General features: G+C 43.0%; 1 protein-coding gene across 1 annotated transcript; it reads right to left on the bottom strand.

The window, feature by feature from the left end:
• Positions 1-1,664: 1,664 nt before the first annotated feature.
• LOC124022732 (microtubule-associated protein RP/EB family member 3-like) lies at positions 1,665-20,598 on the bottom strand (the record flags this gene model as incomplete). The annotated part of the gene is made up of 5 exons (XM_046337423.1): positions 1,665-2,928; positions 3,010-3,051; positions 14,085-14,237; positions 18,983-19,113; positions 20,420-20,598. Coding segments are annotated over 4 exons (496 nt in total), but the record flags the coding sequence as incomplete, so codon positions are not given.
• Positions 20,599-22,936: the final 2,338 nt, after the last annotated feature.

The raw sequence follows: 22,936 nt of genomic DNA, 5'->3' as shown, positions 1-22,936 counted from the left end.
CGCCCACAGATGTCAGTTGATTCTCTGCAATGAGTCTGGGGTTTTGTTAGGTTCTCTTGTACTGAATGAAACATTAATCCCAAAACCTTTAACAGTCTTTGAGGTACGTTCGCTCCCGTTTGGTGGATGTAGTGTTTGTATTTATTATGGATCTACATTAGTTCCTGCCAAGGCAGCAACTACTCTTCCTGGGGTTTATTATGGATCCCCATTAGTTCCTGCCAAGGCAGCAGCTACTCTTCCTGGGGTTTATTATGGATCCCCATTAGTTCCTGCAGCAGCTACTCTTCCTGGGGTTTATTATGGATCCCCATTAGTTCCTGCAGCAGCTACTCTTCCTGGGGTTTATTATGGATCCCCATTAGTTCCTGCCAAGGCAGCAGTTATATACAATATAAAAATGACTTGACATGACATTAAATAACACTTTCCTGAATACATTTGTGTTCCCTCAGGCCACTCCACTATCACATGTTTACAATACAACATCCATGTGTACGCGACTGTTTTTGTTGCTTCACAGTCCCTGCTGTTCCATAAGGTGTATTTTTGTCTTTCATCAGTTACTTGATGTGGAATAGAGTTCCATGTAGGGCTGTGCCTCCCAGTCTGTTCTGGGGACTGTGAATAGACCTCTGGTGGCATGTCTTGTGGAGTGTGCATGGTGTCCAAGATGTGTGCCAGTAGTTTAGACAGACAGCACTGTGCATTCAGCATGTCAACACTTCTCATAAATACAAGTAGTGATGAAGTCATTCTCTCCTCCACTTTGAGCCAGGAGAGATTGACATACATATTATTAATATTAAATCTGTGTACATCCAAGGGCCAGACGTGCTGCCCTGTTCTGAGCCATTTGTAATTTTTTGAGGCACCTGACCACACGACTGAACAGTAGTCCAGGTGAGACAAAACTAGGACCTGTAGGACCTGCCTTGTTGATAGTGCTGTTAAGGTAGAAACTAGGGCCTGTAGGACCTGCCTTGTTGATAGTGCTGTTAAGAAGGTTGAAACTAGGGTCTGCGGGACCTGCCTTGTTGATAGTGTTGTTAAGAAGGTAGAAACTAGGGCCTGTAGGACCTGCCTTTTTGATAGTGTTGTTAAGAAGGTAGAAACTAGGACCTGTAGGATCTGCCTTGTTGATATTGTTAAGAAGGTAGAAACTAGGGCCTCCAGGACCTGCCTTGTTGACAGACGAGACTAGTGAGGTGTGGCTAAAAGCAATGAGTGTATTTCATATTTAAAGGGCAGTGGCCATGCTGACAGCGTTCCCCAACCCCTCTGTTTAAAGGACCATGCTGACAGCGTTCCCCAACCCCTCTGTTTAAAGGGCAGAGGTTATACTGTGGTGTCCGATTGAGCCAACACAGGCTAATACTGTGAATGTGGTGTCTGATTGAGCCAACACAGGGTTATACTGTGAATGTGGTGTCTGATTGAGCCAACACAGGGTTATACTGTGAATGTGGTGTCTGATTGAGCCAACACAGGGTTATACTGTGAATGTAGTTTCCGCGAACGCAAGTACAATGTCTTTAAATTTCAATCACTCTATAAGTGATATGGATGGAATCAATGCCTAGGCCTGTGTGTGTCAATGTAAGGTGTGTGTGTGTGTGTGTGTGTGCACTCCTACAGTAAGAGTCGACCAGTCGTGTTCCTTCTGGTTTTGAACCCACTGTTTATTCAGCCTCTGTAATAAAACTCTTAACGATGCATGTCAGTCACAGGTCTACTGCCATGACAACCGGAGGCTGACCCTGATAGCGATTTAAGCCCTGCCTCTAACAAGAAGAAACTCAATCATAAACAGCTGCTAAAAAAAACACACTTCAAATAAATTAATTAATATTCACCCATTCGTATATACAGTGTAGTAGTGTTGTTCATATACATTTTATTAAACTTTCTCAGGGTAATAGATTCACGCTAACATGTTAGCCACTCCAAGCTAACGTTAAATAACTCATTCAAAACATAAATGGAAATTGAGGTTAAAACCTGCAGAATGTATAGTTCTGAATGTCCTGGGATGTTGCTCCCTACTGAACAGAACCGAAGCAGTTCTCTGCTTCCTACTGGCCTCATCACACTGCATTGTTGGCTTCTGGATCATTCTGATTGTTGTTTTTGCTCCAGATTGGACTCGGATGGTTCTGGTCAACTGGTCCATATTGTTAATGCAGGGATTGATATTACATTTACATTTAAGTCATTTAGCAGATGCTCTTATCCAGAGCGCACGCTCTGTCTCACTGCAGAACTAGTCATTCATCTACGTTTATCCAAATGTCAAATTTCAGTGTTTCTGACACTGTTGTGGTGTCCCATTTGCTCCAAACGTCAACATGTTTAGATGAAGGGCTACATTTAGTTAGTGAACCACCCCTGTCCTCAAGGTAAAGTCTACTGGATGGTAATAGAGCTCACTGTTGCCCCAGTGGACGGTTCTGAAGGCATTTCCCAACATCCAATTCCGCAGTGATTCTTCAACGATCTCCCTGGTCATATGTACATGGTAGGTACTGAACTGGACCAGTGAGTCTGTGGAGGGAGTTTCGTCTCCCCTCATCCGAGACAATCATGACAGAATTTTATGGGTTCAGAGATTAGTGAGTTTGTGTTACCTGCCTCTATCTGTAGAGGGCGCTATAGATTCTTGCTCTGTGCTACCCTGTTATCTAATTTACATTAGCCATTAGCCTAGCATCCTGCTAACACCAACCATACCGATTCAGTGTACAGCGTTAGCCTGACATGTCTGAGGGGAGGGAGGAGGGGGTAGGAGGGGGGGAGGAGGAAGAGGGAAGAGAATGAGAGTAATAAAATAGAGGTAGGATCTTGAAGCGCTGATCCGGGGAGAGAGCGGAGGAATGTTCCACGTGGCGCCTCCTCATCCGCTGCCGCCACAAAGCGATATAACGCCTCCTAAAACAGAGGTCAGACAGAGGTCAGGGAATAGCTGGGGATGTAGAAGTGTGACTGGTGTGTGTAGTTCATTCTATTCACCTTTATTTATCAGGTAAGTTGGCTGAGAAGGTCAACCTCGCCCTGGGGAAGAGTTACAGGTAGAGGAGAGGGGGAGAGGAGATTTGGAAAGTGAGCCATGGTTAGGGCTGTTACGGTGACAGTATTACCAACACACCGGACAGTCAAATTCCACGAGATCATTTAGTCACAGTAATTAGGCTCCTCCAAGCTCTGCTGGTCATTAATAGTCTACCAAACTTGCTACATGCCTGGTACTCAGCACTCTATTGTCCATCTAATCACACACTTCATGAGCTCATGTTGCACAACATTTCTATATGCAATTGTGTGAGAGAACCAAGTGATGGCCTCTATTAAAAAGAGGAGGATCCCATCAGCTTTCTATAGGCTAGGCCTACTATATTTATTTCTCAACTTTCCTAATATTAAGCACATTGCTTCTCTTTACAACAGGAGTATAGCCTACCTGACTGGCATTAAAATGAACCAGGGAAAAGCATCCTACATTGAAGTGCATAGATGACATTATGTATTTTTTCCCTGTTTCGATACAGGTGCATGATAATGCTCCATTCTAAATCAAAACTAATATACTAAATAATGTGATATGTAACGACAAGATTAAATCAAGAATATATATACACACGTATATACTTAATTAGTAGTTTTGGCTTTCAGTCACATCCGTTGCATAAAATCGAGCACACCTACAATCTCCTACAATCTCCACAGACAAACATTGACAGTAGAATGGCCTTTCTGAAGAGCTCAGTGACCTTCAATGTGGCACCTAAATTAGGATGCCACCTTTGCAACAAGTCAGTTTGTCAAATGTCTGCCCTGCTTTAGCTGCCCTTGTCAACTGCAAGTCATGTTATTGTGAAGTGGAAACGTCTAGGAGCAACAACGGCTCAGCCACGAAGTGGTAAACCACACAAATTCACAGAACGTGACTGCTGAGTGTTGAAGCGCGTAGTTATTCAAAATGATCTGTTCTCGGTTACAACACTCACTACCAAGTTCCAAACTGCCTCTGGAAGCAACGTCAGAACAAGAACTGTTCGCCGGGAGCTCCGTGAAATGCCACGGCTGGAGTGGTGTAAAGATCGTCGCCATCGGACTCTGGTGCAGTGGAAATGCTTTCTCTGGAGTGATAATCACGCTTCACTACCTGGCAGTCCAATGGACGAATCTGGGTTTGGCGGATGCCAGGAGAAAGCTACCTGCCCCAATGGAGAGTGCCAACTAAAGTTTGGTGGAGGAGGAATAATTGTCTGGGGCTGTTTTTCATGGTTCGGCCCCTTAGTTCCAGTGAAGGGACATCTTAATGCTGCAGCATACGATGACAGACAATTCTGTGCTTCCAACAGTTTGGAGAAGGCCCTTTCCTGTTTCAGCATGACAATGCACCTGTGCACTAAGCGAGGTCCAACAGAAATAGTTTGTTGAAATCGGTGTGGAAGACCATGACTGGCTTGCCCTGTCCTCAACCCCACTGAACACCTTTGGGTTGAATTAGAATGCCAACTGCGAGCCAGGCCTAATCGCCCAACATCAGTGCTCATTTTAGTAATTTAGCAGATGCTCTTATCCAGAAGGTGGGAAGAAGAGGGTTAAGTGCCTTACTCGACCTCACTAATGCTTGTGGCTGGATGAAAGCAAGTCCCAGCAGCAATGTTCCTACATCTAGTGGAAAGCCTTACCAGAAGAGTGGAGGCTGTTATAGCAGCAATGTTCCAACATCTAGTGGAAAGCCTTCCCAGAAGAGTGGGGGCTGTTATAGGGGGGGACCAACTCCATAATAACGACCATGGTTTTGGATAGAGATGTACCAATCTCTGGATAGAGATGTACCGATCTCTGGATAGAGATGTACCAATCTCTGGATAGAGATGTACCAATCTCTGGATACAGATGTACCAATCTCTGGATACAGATGTACCAATCTCTGGATAGAGATGTACCAATCTCTGGATTGAGATGTACCAATCTCTGGATTGAGATGTACCAATCTCTGGATAGAGATGTACCATACTTTTGGTCATGTAGTGTATATTATAACTTGTCCAGAAACAGCTCATGACTTTTTTTCCTCCAACTTTTTCAAATCATAGTCACACACCTCATGGAGCCTGGCCTATTTGTTTTAATAAGGAACCTACCTGGCATACTTGAGTTAAGTTTGGGGAAGTTTGGGGAAGTTTGGATTTATTGTGATGGTGTAGACTATATTATATGGATTTATTGTGGAGGGGTAGGTAGACTATATTACATGGATTTATTGTGATGGTGTAGGCTATATTACATGGATTTATTGTGATGGTGTAGACTATATTACATGGATTTATTGTGATGGTGTAGACTATATTACATGGATTTATTGTGATGGTGTAGGTAGACTATATTACATGGATTTATTGTGATGGTGTAGGTAGACTATATTACATGGATTTATTGTGATGGTGTAGACTATATTACATGGATTTATTGTGATGGTGTAGACTATATTACATGGATTTATTGTGATGGTGTATGTAGACTATATTACATGGATTTATTGTGGAGGGGTAGGTAGACTATATTACATGGATTTATTGTGATGGTGTAGGTAGACTATATTACATGGATTTATTGTGATGGTGTAGGTAGACTATATTACATGGATTTATTGTGATGGTGTAGGTAGACTATATTACATGGATTTATTGTGATGGTGTAGGTAGACTATATTACATGGACTTATTGTGGAGGTGTAGGTAGACTATATTACATGGATTTATTGTGGAGGTGTAGGTAGACTATATTACATGGATTTATTGTGATGGTGTAGGTAGACTATATTACATGGATTTATTGTGATGGTGTAGACTATATTACATGGATTTATTGTGATGGTGTAGGTAGACTATATGACATGGATTTATTGTGATGGTGTAGACTATATTACATGGATTTATTGTGATGGTGTAGGTAGACTATATTACATGGATTTATTGTGATGGTGTAGGTAGACTATATTACATGGATTTATTGTGATGGTGTAGGTAGACTATATTACATGGATTTATTGTGATGGTGTAGACTATATTACATGGATTTATTGTGATGGTGTAGGTAGACTATATTACATGGATTTATTGTGATGGTGTAGGTAGACTATATTACATGGATTTATTGTGATGGTGTAGGTAGACTATATTACATGGATTTATTGTGATGGTGTAGGTAGACTATATTACATGGATTTATTGTGATGGTGTAGACTATATTACATGGATTTATTGTGATGGTGTAGGTAGACTATTTTACATGGATTTATTGTGATGGTGTAGACTATATTACATGGATTTATTGTGATGGTGTAGGTAGACTATATTACATGGATTTATTGTGGAGGTGTAGGTAGACTATATTACATGGATTTATTGTGATGGTGTAGACTATTACATGGATTTATTGTGATGGTGTAGGTAGACTATATTACATGGATTTATTGTGATGGTGTAGGTAGACTATATTACATGGATTTATTGTGATGGTGTAGGTAGACTATATTACATGGATTTATTGTGATGGTGTAGGTAGACTATATTACATGGATGTATTGTGGAGGTGTAGGTAGACTATATTACATGGATGTATTGTGGAGGTGTAGGTAGACTATATTACATGGATTTATTGTGATGGTGTAGGTAGACTATATTACATGGATTTATTGTGGAGGTGTAGGTAGACTATATTACATGGATTTATTGTGATGGTGTAGACTATATTACATGGATTTATTGTGATGGTGTAGGTAGACTATATTACATGGATGTATTGTGGAGGTGTAGGTAGACTATTACATGGATTTATTGTGGAGGTGTAGGTAGACTATATTACATGGATTTATTGTGATGGTGTAGGTAGACTATTGCATGGATTTATTGTGATGGTGTAGACTATATTACATGGATTTATTGTGATGGTGTAGGTAGACTATTACATGGATTTATTGTGATGGTGTAGACTATATTACATGGATTTATTGTGATGGTGTAGACTATATTACATGGATTTATTGTGATGGTGTAGGTAGACTATATTACATGGATTTATTGTGATAGGTGTAGACTATATTACATGGATTTATTGTGATGGTGTAGACTATATTACATGGATTTATTGTGATGGTGTATGTGACTATATTAGCACTGGATTTATTGTGATGGTGTAAATGACATTTTATGGCATGGAGGCTTTATTGTCCTGGTGACCTAGGTAGACTATATTACATGGATTTATTTTTTGGAAGGTGTGGTAGACTAAATTACATGGATTTATTGTGATGGTTTAGGTAGACTATCTTAAAGATGGATTTATTGTGAATGGTTTGTCCTCTGACAAATATTACATGGATTTATTGTGGAGGTGTTTTAGGTAGACTTTCATATTACATGGATTTATTGGGATGATGTAGGTAGACTATATTACATGGATTTATTGTGATTGTAATGAAACATGGTGAAGTGATGGTGCCCTAGACTATATTACATGGATGTATTGTGGATGGTGTGTAGACTATATTACATGGATTTATTGTGATGTGTAGGTAGAAACAAATTACAGGGATTTATTGTGATGGTGAGGTAATTAATCTTAATGGATTACAGTGGATTTAAAACTGTGAAGGTGTAGGTAGACTATATTACATGGATTTATTGTGGAAGAACATATCAAGACCATTTAGGTAGACTATATTACATGGATTTATTGTGATGGTGCAAAAATTACAGGGATTTATTGTGAAAAATGATGGTAGACTATATTACATGGATTTATTGTGATGGTGTAGACTATATTACATGGATTTATTGTGATGGTGTAGGTAAAGACTAAATTAACATGGATTTATTGTGATGGTGTAGACTATATTACATGGATTTATTGTGATGGTGTAGACTATATTACATGGATTTATTGTGATGGTGTTTCAGGTTTTACTGAACTATAAAGCATTACATGGGCTTGCTCCTATATTACCTGGATTTGATTTGGTCCTGTAGACTATATTACATGGATTTATTGTCACAAGTGTAGGCCTCCTAATTGTCCCTAGAATTTCTAAGCAAACAGCTGGAGGTAGGGCTATATTAGAGCTGGATTTATTGTGATGGTGTAGGCTATATTACATGGATTTATTGTGAAGTGTCTCTTCAGTGGGTCTATGATTACATGGATTTATTGTGATGGTGAAGGAATATTACATGGATTTATTGTGATGGCCGGTAGACTATATTACACTGGGATTTATTGTGACCCTGTAGGGGGCTAGACTATATTACATGGATTTATTGTGATGGTCTGGGTGGGTATATTCACTGGATTTATTGTGGTCGGCCTAGACTATATTACATGGATTTATTGTGATGGAGATGTAGGTAGACTATATTACAGGATTTATTGTGATGGTTGAAGACTATATTACATGGATTTATTGTGATGGTGTGGGTAGACTATATTACATGGATTTATTTGATGGCTGTCCGGTAGACTGTCCTACGGATGGGGCCATTTATTGTGATGGTGTAGGTAGCCTATATTATGCTGGATTTATTGTGGGGGTGGGGTCAGTTTGTTTATCTGGATATTACATGGATTTATTGTGATGGTGAATCTAGGTAGACTATATTACATGGATTTATTGTGATGGTGTAGGTAGACTATATTACATGGATTTATTGTGATGGTGCTGTCCCCAGGTCCACTATATTACATGGATTTATTGTGATGGTGTAGGACTATATTACAGGATTTATTGTGATGGTGTTGGTAGACCCCATTCCACCTGGATTTATTGTGAGGTTCAACTGTTCTGACTATATTAACCATGGGTCATTTATGAACATTTGAACATCTTGTAGACTGTTATAATTCCACCCGGCACAGCCAGAAGAGATGGCCACCCCACATATGACTATATTACATGGATTTATTGTGATGGTGAGCCCTAGGACCGTAGACTATATTACATGGATTTATTGTGATGGTGTAGGTAGACTATATTACATGGATTTATTGTGATGGTGTAGGTAGAACATTTGAACATCTTGGATTTATTGTGATGGTGTAGGTAGACTATATTACATGGGTTCCTTGTGAGGTTTCTTCCTATTTTGGCCTTTCTTGGAGGTTTTCCTAGACTATATTACATGGATTTATTGTGTTTGGGGTTTTAGGTAGACTATATTACATGGATTTGATTGTGATGGTGTAGGTAGACTATATAAATAATGTTGATTTGATTTGATGGTGTAGGTAGACTATATTACATGGAATTATTGTGATGGTGTAGGTAGACTATTACATGGATTTATTGTGATGGTGTAGGTAGACTATATTACATGGATTTATTGTGATGGTGTAGGTAGACTATATTACATGGATTTATTGTGATGGTGTAGGTAGACTATATTACATGGATTTATTGTGATGGTGTAGGTAGACTATATTACATGGATTTATTGTGATGGTGTAGGTAGACTATATTACATGGATTTATTGTGATGGTGTAGGTAGACTATATTACATGGATTTATTGTGATGGTGTAGACTATATTACATGGATTTATTGTGATGGTGTAGGTAGACTATATTACATGGATTTATTGTGGTGTAGGTAGACTATATTACATGGATTTATTGTGATGGTGTAGACTATATTACATGGATTTATTGTGATGGTGTATGTAGACTATATTACATGGATTTATTGTGATGGTGTAGGTAGACTATATTACATGAATTTATTGTGATGGTGTAGGTAGACTATATTACATGGATTTATTTTTAAGGTGTAGGTAGACTATATTACATGGATTTATTGTGATGGTGTAGGTAGACTATATTACATGGATTTATTGTGATGGTGTAGACTATATTACATGGATTTATTGTGGAGGTGTAGGTAGACTATATTACATGGATTTATTGTGATGGTGTAGGTAGACTATATTACATGGATTTATTGTGATGGTGTAGACTATATTACATGGATTTATTGTGATGGTGTAGGTAGACTATATTACATGGATTTATTGTGATGGTGTAGGTAGACTATATTACATGGATTTATTGTGATGGTGTAGGTAGACTATTACATGGATTTATTGTGATGGTGTAGGTAGACTATATTACATGGATTTATTGTGATGGTGTAGGTAGACTATATTACATGGATTTATTGTGATGGTGTAGGTAGACTATATTACATGGATTTATTGTGATGGTGTAGGTAGACTATATTAATAATAATATGATTTATTGTGATGGTGTAGGTAGACTATATTACATGGATTTTTGTGATGGTGTAGGTAGACTATATTACATGGATTTATTGTGATGGTGTAGCTATATTAAGGATTTATTGTGAGGTAGGTAGACTATATTATATGGATTTATTGTGATGGTGGATTTATATTACATGGATTTATTGTGATGGTGTAGACTATATTACATGGATTTATTGTTTATTGTGATGGTGTAGACTATATTACATGGATTTATTGTGATGGTGTAGACTATATTACATGGATTTATTGTGATGGTGTAGGCTTATATTACATGGATTTATTGTGATGGTGTGTAGATTATATTACATGGATTTATTGTGATGGTGTAGGCTATATTAAATGGATTTATTGTGATGGTGTAGACTATATTACATGGATTTATTGTGATGGTGTAGGTAGACTATATTACATGGATTTATTGTGATGGTGTAGTAGACTATATTACATGGATTTATTGTGAGGTGTGTAGACTATATTACATGGATTTATTGTGATGGTGTAGGTAGACTATATTACATGGATTTATTGTGATGGTGTAGGTAGACTATATTACATGGATTTATTGTGATGGTGTAGGTAGACTATATTACATGGATTTATTGTGATGGTGTAGGTAGACTATTTACATGGATTTATTGTGATGGTGTAGGTAGGCTATATTACATGGATTTATTGTGGAGGTGTAGGTAGACTATATTACATGGATTTATTGTGATGGTGTAGACTATATTACATGGATTTATTGTGATGGTGTAGACTATATTACATGGATTTATTGTGATGGTGTAGGTAGACTATATTACATGGATTTATTGTGATGGTGTAGACTACATTACATGGATTTATTGTGATGGTGTAGGTAGACTATTACATGGATTTATTGTGATGGTGTAGACTATATTACATGGATTTATTGTGGAGGTGTAGGTAGACTATATTACATGGATTTATTGTGATGGTGTAGACTATATTACATGGATTTATTGTGATGGTGTAGACTATATAACAGGGATTTATTGTGATGGTGTAGGTAGACTATATTACATGGATTTATTGTGATGGTGTAGGTAGACTATATTAAATGGATTTATTGTGATGGTGTAGGTAGATTATATTACATGCATTTATTGTGATGGTGTAGGTAGACTATATTAAATGGATTTATTGTGATGGTGTAGGTAGACTATATTACATGGATTTATTGTGATGGTGTAGGTAGACTATATTACATGGATTTATTGTGATGGTGTAGGTAGACTATTACATGGATTTATTGTGATGGTGTAGACTATATTACATGGATTTATTGTGATGGTGTAGACTATATTACATGGATTTATTGTGAAGGTGTAGACTATATTACATGGATTTATTGTGGAGGTGTAGGTAGACTATATTACATGGATTTATTGTGGAGGTGTAGGTAGACTATATTACATGGATTTATTGTGATGGTGTAGGTAGACTATATTACATGGATTTATTGTGGAGGTGTAGGTAGACTATATTACATGGATTTATTGTGATGGTGTAGGTAGACTATATTACAGGGATTTATTGTGATGGTGTAGACTATATTACATGGATTTATTGTGATGGTGTAGGTAGACTATATTACATGGATTTATTGTGATGGTGTAGACTATATTACATGGATTTATTGTGGAGGTGTAGGTAGACTATATTACAGGGATTTATTGTGATGGTGTAGACTATATTACATGGATTTATTGTGGAGGTGTAGGTAGACTATATTACATGGATTTATTGTGATGGTGTAGACTATATTACATGGATTTATTGTGGAGGTGTAGGTAGACTATATTACATGGATTTATTGTGGAGGTGTAGACTATATTACATGGATTTATTGTGATGGTGTAGGTAGACTATATTACATGGATTTATTGTGATGGTGTAGACTATATTACATGGATTTATTGTGATGGTGTAGACTACATTACATGGATTTATTGTGATGGTGTAGGTAGACTATATTACATGGATTTATTGTGATGGTGTAGACAGACTATATTACATGGATTTATTGTGATGGTGTAGACTATATTACATGGATTTATTGTGATGGTATAGACTATATTACATGGATTTATTGTGATGGTGTAGGTAGACTATATTACATGGATTTATTGTGATGGTGTAGGCTATATTACATGGATTTATTGTGGAGGTGTAGACTATATTACATGGATTTATTGTGATGGTGTAGGTAGACTATATTACATGGATTTATTGTGATGGTGTAGGCTATATTACATGGATTTATTGTGGAGGTGTAGGCTATATTACATGGATTTATTGTGATGGTGTAGGCTATATTACATGGATTTATTGTGATGGTGTAGGCTATATTACATGGATTTATTGTGATGGTGTAGGTAGACTATATTACATGGATTTATTGTGATGGTGTAGGTAGACTATATTACATGGATTTATTGTGATGGTGTAGGTAGACTATATTACATGGATTTATTGTGGAGGTGTAGGTAGACTATATTACATGGATTTATTGTGATGGTGTAGGCTATATTACATGGATTTATTGTGGAGGTGTAGGTAGACTATATTACATGGATTTATTGTGATGGTGTAGGCTATATTACATGGATTTATTGTGGAGGTGTAGACTATATTACATGGATTTATTGTGATGGTGTAGGTAGACTATATTACATGGATTTATTGTGATGGTGTAGACTATATTACATGGATTTATTGTGATGGTGTAGGTAGACTATATTACATGGATTTATTGTGATGGTGTAGGCTATATTACATGGATTTATTGTGATGGTGTAGGTAGACTATATTACATGGATTTATTGTGATGGTGTAGGTAGACTATATTACATGGATTTATTGTGATGGTGTAGGTAGACTATATTACATGGATTTATTGTGGAGGTGTAGGTAGACTATATTACATGGATTTATTGTGATGGTGTAGGCTATATTACATGGATTTATTGTGATGGTGTAGACTATATTACATGGATTTATTGTGGAGGTGTAGGTAGACTATATTACATGGATTTATTGTGGAGGTGTAGGTAGACTATATTACATGGATTTATTGTGATGGTGTAGGTAGACTATATTACATGGATTTGTTAGACTTTTTAAAGTGTAGATGTTCCAAAGGTCTGCATCAGTGTCTTGTAGGATATGTGGAAGCCAGGAAATACTGAATGTGTTTGTCAATTACCATGAAGACTGCCAGTTACTTGCTTGTCAATCACCGGTTTACCAAATGTCCTGACCACCACAGCCATGGTTGTAATGCTTTGGGGTGGGAGTTTTGCCATAGCCCCAGAGTTAAATGTCCTGACCACCACAGCCCTAGCCATGGTTGTAATGCTTTGGGGTGGGTGTTTTGCCATAGCCCCAGGGTTAAGACCTAGTCGATGCCCTGGGATATCTGGTGACCACGGGAAGTCTCAGCTGAAGGACAGCTCGTACCGAGCTGGTAACCTAGCAAGCATCATACACTTAAAGGAGAAGTTCACTATTTTGCAACTTGATGTTCGATGGTTCCTAATATACTGATCTTCCGCTTTAATAACAAACAATCGCTATTAAAGTTAATACATTATGATTAATTCTACTTCTATTGATTAGAAGATTAATAATAGTTGTGTGATGGAACAGGACAGACTGCAATCACAGGTACACTGCCCTCTACTGGCCCTCCAATGCCACTACCACCAGCATATAGTCTGTATGCGTCTGTCCTACCTCAGTAGCGTACAGTATATCCATGATCTTGGAGAGTGTTGGGCTGGTGTTGGTCTCATTCTCCTGACAGATCAGCTCGATATCTCTCAGCTTACTGAAGTAGAAATCTCTCTCCTTCTCAAGACCATCCACTGTCAGTTTCAGGTCCAACATCTATACACACACACACATATGATGAGGAAAAGGGAGAGGGAGGTAGGTGGAGGGAGAGGCAGGTAAGTGGAGGGAGAGGCAGGTAGGTGGAGGGAGAGGCAGGTAGGTGGAGGGAGGGGCAGGTAGGTGGAGGGAGAGGCAGGTAGGTGGGGGAGAGGCAGGTAGGTGGGGGAGAGGCAGGTAGGTGGGGGGAGAGGCAGGTAGGTGGAGGGAGAGGCAGGTAGGTGGAGGGAGAGGCAGGTAGGTGGAGGGAGAGGCAGGTAGGTGGAGAGAGGGGTAGGAGAAATAGGTAGGTGGATAGAGGGGTAGGCAGGTGGATAGAGGGGTAGGAGAGGTAGGGAGGGGGTGGAGGAGGGGTAGGAGGGTTGGAGAGGGGTAGGAGGGTTGGAGAGAGGGTAGGAGGGTTGGAGAGAGGGGTAGGAGGGTTGGAGAGAGGGGTAGGAGGGTTGGAGAGAGGGGTAGGAGGGTTGGAGATTGGTAGGAGGTAGGTGGAGATTGGGGTAGGAGGTAGGTAGGTAGAGATTGGGGTAGGAGGTAGGTAGGTAGAGATTGGGGTAGGAGGTAGGTAGGTGGAGATTGGGGTAGGTAGGTGGATATTGGGGTAGGAGGTAGGTAGGTGGAGAGAGGGGTAGGAGGTAGGTAGGTGGAGATTGGGGTAGGAGGTAGGTAGGTGGAGATTGGGGTAGGTAGGTGGAGATTGGGGTAGGAAGTAGGTAGGTGGAGATTGGGGTAGGAGGTAGGTAGGTGGAGATTGGGGTAGGAGGTAGGTAGGTGGATATTGGGGTAGGAGGTAGGTAGGTGTAGATTGGGGTAGGAGGTAGGTAGGTGGAGAGAGGGGTAGGAGGTAGGTAGGTAGGTAGGTGGAGATTGGGGTAGGAGGTAGGTAGGTGGAGATTGGGGTAGGAGGTAGGTAGGTGGAGATTGGGGTAGGAGGTAGGTAGGTGGAGATTGGGGTAGGAGGTAGGTAGGTGGAGAGAGGGGTAGGAGGTAGGTAGGTGGAGATTGGGGTAGGAGGTAGGTAGGTGGAGATTGGGGTAGGAGATAGGTAGGTGGAGGGGTAGGAGGTAGGTAGGTGGAGATTGGGGTAGGAGGTAGGTAGGTGGAGATTGGGGTAGGAGGTAGGTAGGTGGAGATTGGGGTAGGAGGTAGGTAGGTGGAGATTGGAGGGAGGTAGGTGGAGGGGGTAGGTGGAGAGAGGGGTAGGAGGTAGGTAGGTGGAGATTGGGGTAGGAGGGGGTAGGTAGGTGGAGATTGGGGTAGGAGGTGGAGGTGGAGATTGGGGTAGGAGGTAGGTAGGTGGAGATTGGGGTAGGTAGGTGGAGATTGGGGTAGGTAGGTGGAGAGAGGGGTAGGAGGTAAGTAGGTGGAGATTGGGGTAGGAGGTAGGTAGGTGGAGATTGGGGTAGGAGGTAGGTAGGTGGGGATTGGGGTAGGAGGTAGGTAGGTGGAGATTGGGGTAGGAGGTAGGTAGGTGGAGATTGGGGTAGGAGGTAGGTAGGTGGAGATTGGGGTAGGAGGTAGGTAGGTGGAGATTGGGGTAGGAGGTAGGTAGGTGGATAGTAAATATCACAGTTACGTAAGTATTCAGACCCTTTACTCAGCAATTTGTTGAAGCACCTTAGACAGCGATTACAGAATCAAGTCTTCTTGGGTATGATGCTACAAGTTTGGCACACCTGTATTTGGGGAGTTTCTCCCATTCTTCTCTGCAGATCCTCTCAAACTGTCAGGTTGGATGGGGAACGTTGCTGCACAGCTATTTTCAGGTCTCTCCAGAAAGGTTCGATTGGGTTCAACTCCGGGCTCTGGCTGGGTCACTCAAGGACATTCAGATACTTGTCCCGAAGCCACTCACACGTTGTCTTTGCTGTGTGCTTGGGGTCGTTGTCCTGGTGGAAGGTGAACCGTCGCCCCAGTCTGAGGTCCTCTGGAGTAGGTTGTCATCAAGGATCGCTCTGTTCATCTTTCCCTCGATCCTGACTAGTCTCCCAGTCCCTGCCGCTGAAAAACATCTCCACAACAGAGATAGAGATGGTTCCTGGTTTCCTCCAGATGTGACACTTGGCATTCAGCACAGAGTTCAATCTTGGTTTCATCAGACCAGAGAATCTTGTTTCTGAGAGTCGTTTAGAGGCATCTGCCTCTAACCCTAGGAAGCTCTTTGCCACCTTCTCCTCCCTCCTGAACCCCCCTCCCCTCTCTGCAGATGACTTCGTCAACCATTTTGAAAAGAAGGTTGACGACATCCGATCCTCGTTTGCTAAGTCAAACGACACCGCTGGTTCTGCTCACACTGCCCTACCCTGTGCTCTGACCTCTTTCTCCCCTCTCTCTCCAAATGAAATCTCGCGTCTTGTGACGACCGGCCGCCCAACAACCTGCCCGCTTGACCCTATCCCCTCCTCTCTTGTCCAGACCATTTCCGGAGACCTTCTCCCTTACCTCACCTCACTCATCAACTCATCCCTGACCGCTGGCTACGTCCCTTCCGTCTTCAAGAGAGAGAGAGTTGCACCCCTTCTGAAAAAACCTACACTCGATCCCTCCGATGTCAACAATTACAGACCAGTATCCCTTCTTTCTTTTCTCTCCAAAACTCTTGAACGTGCCGTCCTTGGCCAGCTCTCCCGCTATCTCTCTCTGAATGACCTTCTTGATCCAAATCAGTCAGGTTTCAAGACTAGTCATTCAACTGAGACTGATCTCCTCTGTATCACGGAGGCGCTCCGCACTGCTGAAGCTAACTCTCTCTCCTCTGCTCTCATCCTTCTAGACCTATCGGCTGCCTTCGATACTGTGAACCATCAGATCCTCCTCTCCACCCTCTCTGAGTTGGGTATCTCCGGCGCGGCCCACGCTTGGATTGCGTCCTACCTGACAGGTCGGTCCTACCAGGTGGCGTGGCGAGAATCTGTCTCCTCACCACGCGCTCTCACCACTGGTGTCCCCCAGGGCTCTGTTCTAGGCCCTCTCCTATTCTCGCTATACACCAAGTCACTTGGCTCTGTCATAACCTCACATGGTCTCTCCTATCATTGCTATGCAGACGACACACAACAAATCTTCTCCTTTCCCCCTTCTGATGACCAGGTGGCGAATCGCATCTCTGCATGTCTGGCAGACATATCAGTGTGGATGATGGATCACCACCTCAAGCTGAACCTCGGCAAGACGGAGCTGCTCTTCCTCCCGGGGAAGGACTGCCCGTTCCATGATCTCGCCATCACGGTTGACAACTCCATTGTGTCCTCCTCCCAGAGCGCTAAGAACCTTGGCGTGATCCTGGACAACACCCTGTCGTTCTCAACCAACATCAAGGCGGTGACCCGTTCCTGTAGGTTCATGCTCTACAACATCCGCAGAGTACGACCCTGCCTCACACAGGAAGCGGCGCAGGTCCTAATCCAGGCACTTGTCATCTCCCGTCTGGATTACTGCAACTCGCTGTTGGCTGGGCTCCCTGCCTGTGCCATTAAACCCCTTCAACTCATCCAGAACGCCGCAGCCCGTCTGGTGTTCAACCTTCCCAAGTTCTCTCACGTCACCCCGCTCCTCCACTCTCTCCACTGGCTTCCAGTTGAAGCTCGCATCCGCTACAAGACCATGGTGCTTGCCTACGGAGCTGTGAGGGGAACGGCACCTCAGTACCTCCAGGCTCTGATCAGGCCCTACACCCAAACAAGGGCACTGCGTTCATCCACCTCTGGCCTGCTCGCCTCCCTACCACTGAGGAAGTACAGCTCCCGCTCAGCCCAGTCAAAACTGTTCGCTGCTCTGGCCCCCCAATGGTGGAACAAACTCCCTCACGACGCCAGGACAGCGGAGTCAATCACCACCTTCCGGAGACACCTGAAACCCCACCTCTTTAAGGAATACCTAGGACAGGATAAGTAATCCCTCTCACCCCCCTTTAAGATTTAGATGCACTATTGTAAAGTGACTGTTCCACTGGATGTCATAAGGTGAATGCACCAATTTGTAAGTCGCTCTGGATAAGAGCGTCTGCTAAATGACTTAAATGTAAATGTAATGTAAATGTTTAGGTGCGCCTTTTGGAAAACTCCAAGTGGGCTGTCATGTGCCTTTTACTGAGGAGCGGCTTTAGTCTGGCCACTCTACCATAAAGGCCTGATTAGTGGAGTGCTGCAGGACCTCCCTGACCAAGGCCCTCAGTTTGGCCTGGGAGGCCAGCTCTAAGAAGAGTCTTGGTGTTTCCAAACCTCTTCCATTTAAGACAGGTCTGTGCCTTTCCAAATCATGTCCAATCAATTGAATTTACCACAGGTGGACTCCAACCAAGTTGTAGAAACATCTCAAGGATGATCAATGGAAACAGGATGCACCTGAGATCAATTTCAAGTCTCATAGTAAAGGGTCTGAATATTTATGTAAATAAGTTATTTCTGTTTTGCATTTTTAATACATTTTCTAAAAAACAGTTTTCACTTTGTCATTATGGAGTATTGTGTGTAGATTGAGGATTTAATTTTTTTTTTTAAATACATTTTAAGAATAAGGATGTAACATAACACTTTCCCGAAGGCACTGTATATCAAACATTTAGAAATAAAAATATAGAGAGAATAAATTAGGTACTTATTTGATAAGAATTCTTATTTTCATGTTTGTATTTCTGTGTGTGTGTGTGTGTGTGTGTGTGTGTGTGTGTGTGTGTGTGTGTGTGTGTGTGTGTGTGTGTGTGTGTGTGTGTGTGTGTGTGTGTGTGTGTGTGTGTGTGTGTGTACCTGCTGGTTCAGTTGTAGTATCTCAGCGTCTGACGCTCTGGTGGGCGTCGCCCTGCGGATGGGGGCGGACTGTATCTGCCTCGGGGGGGCGTGGAATGTCTTGGTCGCCGTGGGAGACGTCCTCTGGGGGCCTGGACACACAACCAATCTTAACCACTCTCACTAGCACCCAATCAACAGCTACCTACATCAGTTCTACTATAATAACCTGAAATTTTTTTTGCCAAAAGTTCAAACAAACACAGGAAAACAAAGCACCTGTTTTATACCGTAGAGGGAGAAAACAAAGTCAAAACCCTTTATAGCAGCACATGAACACAGGCAGGATGGATCACTTTTACATGGGGTGGAGGAAGAGGAGGGTCATTTGGGTGAGTGGAAATGAGATGACCTGGTGAGCAGACATGATGATGTAGCAGAGGAGGTGTGTACCTGGGCTGGGTGAGGACATGATGATGTAGCAGAGGAGGTGTGTACCTGGGCTGGGTGAGGACATGATGATGATGATGTAGCGGAGGAGGTGTGTACCTGGGCTGGGTGAGGACATGATGATGTAGCAGAGGAGGTGTGTACCTGGGCTGGCTGAGGACATGATGATGATGATGTAGCGGAGGAGGTGTGTACCTGGGCTGGGTGAGGACATGATGATGTAGCAGAGGAGGTGTGTACCTGGGCTGGCTGAGGACATGATGATGTAGCAGAGGAGGTGTGTACCTGGGCTGGGTGAGGACATGATGATGTAGCAGAGGAGGTGTGTACCTGGGCTGGGTGAGGACATGATGATAATGATGTAGCGGAGGAGGTGTGTACCTGGGCTGGGTGAGGACATGATGATGTAGCAGAGGAGGTGTGTACCTGGGCTGGCTGAGGACATGATGATGATGATGTAGCGGAGGAGGTGTGTACCTGGGCTGGGTGAGGACATGATGATGTAGCAGAGGAGGTGTGTACCTGGGCTGGCTGAGGACATGATGATGTAGCAGAGGAGGTGTGTACCTGGGCTGGGTGAGGACATGATGATGATGTAGCAGAGGAGGTGTGTACCTGGGTTGGGTGAGGACATGATGATGTAGCAGAGGGGGTGTGTACCTGGGCTGGGTGAGGACATGATGATGTAGCAGAGGAGGTGTGTACCTGGGTTGGGTGAGGACATGATGATGTAGCAGAGGGGGTGTGTACCTGGGCTGGGTGAGGACATGATGATGTAGCAGAGGGGGTGTGTACCTGGGCTGGGTGAGGACATGATGATGATGATGTAGCAGAGGAGGTGGTGTACCTGGGCTGGGTGAGGACATGATGATGATGATGTAGCAGAGGAGGTGTGTACCGTGGCTGGGTGAGGACATGATGATGTAGCAGAGGAGGTGTGTACCTGGGCTGGGTGAGGGGATGTTGATGTAGCAGAGGAGGTGATATGATAAGAGGGTGTGTTTGTACCTGGGTTGGGTGAGGGGGCGCCCTCCTGCCCCTGGCGTGTGGCCACAGGGTCATACTCCTTCCCATCGTAGTTGGCATCAAAAAACTTCTTAAACCACTGGATGAACTCAAAGTTATCCTGAAACCTCCCCTTCACCAGCCTCTCTACTGGGATGATCTGAGACAGAGACAGAGAGATACTTTATTCACCCTTCACCAGCCTCTACTGGGATGGTCTGAGACAGAGAGATACTTTATTCACCCTTCACCAGCCTCTACTGGGATGGTCTGAGACAGAGAGATACTTTATTCACCCTTCACCAGCCTCTACTGGGATGGTCTGAGACAGAGAGATACTTTATTCACCCTTCACCAGCCTCTCTACTGGGATGATCTGAGACAGAGAGACAGAGAGATACTTTATTCACCCTTCACCAGCCTCTCTACTGGGATGATCTGAGATAGAGAGACAGAGAGATACTTTATTCACCCTTCACCAGCCTCTACTGGGATGATCTGAGACAGAGAGATACTTTATTCACCCTTCACCAGCCTCTACTGGGATGATCTGAGACAGACTTTAACCCTTCACCAGCCCCTCTACTGGGATGATCTGAGACAGACTTTAACCCTTCACCAGCCTCTCTGCTGGGATGATCTGAGACAGACTTTAACCCTTCACCAGCCTCTCTGCTGGGATGATCTGAGACAGACTTTAACCCTTCATCTGATCTGACAGACTTTAACCCTTCACCAGCCTCTCTACTGGGATGATCTGAGACAGACTTTAACCCTTCACCAGCCTCTCTACTGGGATGATCTGAGACAGACTTTAACCCTTCACCAGCCTCTCTACTGGGATGATCTGAGACAGACTTTAACCCTTCACCAGCCCCTCTACTGGGATGATCTGAGACAGACTTTAACCCTTCACCAGCCTCTCTACTGGGAGAGAGGGGTGGGAGATCTTGGATTCAAACAAAAACGAAGTAAAACAAGCTTATGTGTATACCTACAAACCATCTTGATCTTGTGAGCTTACTGCATTAGGAAAGTATTCAGACCCTTTGACTTTTTCCACATTGTGTTACGTTACAGCCTTAATTTTTTCCCCCCTCAATCTACACACAATACCTCATAATGAAAAAGCAAAAACGTTTTTTTATTTTATTTTTACTCACAAAACAAACAAAAAACATATACGCTTTACTCAGTACTTCGTTGAAGCACCTTTGGCAGCGATTACAGCCTCAAGTCTTGGGTATGACGCTACAAGCTTGGCACACCTGTATTTGGAGAGTTTCTCCCATTCTTCTCTGCAGATCCTTTCAATCTGTCAGGTTGACTGGGGCGTGTCGCTGCACAGATATTTTCAGGTCTCTCCAGAGATGTTTGATCAAGTTCAAGTCCGGACATTCAGAGACTTGTCCCGAAGCCACTCCTGTGTTGTCTTGGCTGTGTGCTTAGGGTCGTTGTCCTGTTGGAAGGTGAACCTTCACCTCCAGTCTGAGATCCTGAGCGCTCTGGAGCAGGTTTTCATCAAGGATCTCTGTACTATGCTCTCCCAGTCCCTGCAGCTGAACAACATCCCCACAGCATGATGCTGCCACCACCATGCTTCACTAGTCTCCCAGTCCCTGAACAACATCCCCACAGCATGATGCTGCCACCACCATGCTTCACTAGTCTCCCAGTCCCTGAACAACATCCCCACAGCATGATGCTGCCACCACCATGCTTCACTAGTCTCCCAGTCCCTGCCGCTGAACAACATCCATACAGCATGATGCTGCCACCACCATGCTTCACTAGTCTCCCAGTCCCTGAACAACATACCCACAGCATGATGCTGCCACCACCATGCTTCACTAGTCTCCCAGTCCCTGCCGCTGAACAACATCCCCACAGCATGATGCTGCCACCCATGCTTCACTCGTCTCCCAGTCCCTGAACAACATCCATACAGCATGATGCTACCACCACCATGCTTCACTAGTCTCTCAGTCCCTGCCGTTAAACAACATCCCCACAGCATGATGCTGCCACCACCATGCTTCACTAGTCTCCCAGTCCCTGAACAACATCGATACAGCAGGATGCTGCCACCACCATGCTTCACTAGTCTCCCAGTCCCTGCCGCTGAACAACATCCCCACAGCATGATGCTGCCACCACCATGCTTCACTAGTCTCCCAGTCCCTGAACAACATCCCCACAGCTTGATGCTGCCACCACCATGCTTACTTAACTAGTCTCCCAGACCCTGCTCCTGAACAACATCCATACAGCAATGCTGCCACCACCATGCTTCACTAGTCTCCCAGTCCCTGAACAACATCCCCACAGCATGATGCTGCCCCCACCATGCTTCACTAGTCTCCCAGTCCCTGCCGCTGAACAACATCCATACAGCATGATGCTGCTTCACCGTAGGGATGGTGCCAGGTTTCCTCCAGACATGACGCTTGGCATTCAGGCCAAAGAGTTCAATCTTGTTTCTGAGAGTCGTTTAGGTGCCTTTTGGAAAACTCCAAGCGG

Source organism: Oncorhynchus gorbuscha, unplaced genomic scaffold (assembly GCF_021184085.1).
Source record: "Oncorhynchus gorbuscha isolate QuinsamMale2020 ecotype Even-year unplaced genomic scaffold, OgorEven_v1.0 Un_scaffold_1406, whole genome shotgun sequence".
In the NCBI taxonomy this organism is placed as follows: Eukaryota; Metazoa; Chordata; class Actinopteri; order Salmoniformes; family Salmonidae; genus Oncorhynchus; species Oncorhynchus gorbuscha.
The sequence above is the reverse complement of the archived record's forward strand: the minus strand, read 5'-3'. Positions and strand labels throughout refer to the sequence as shown.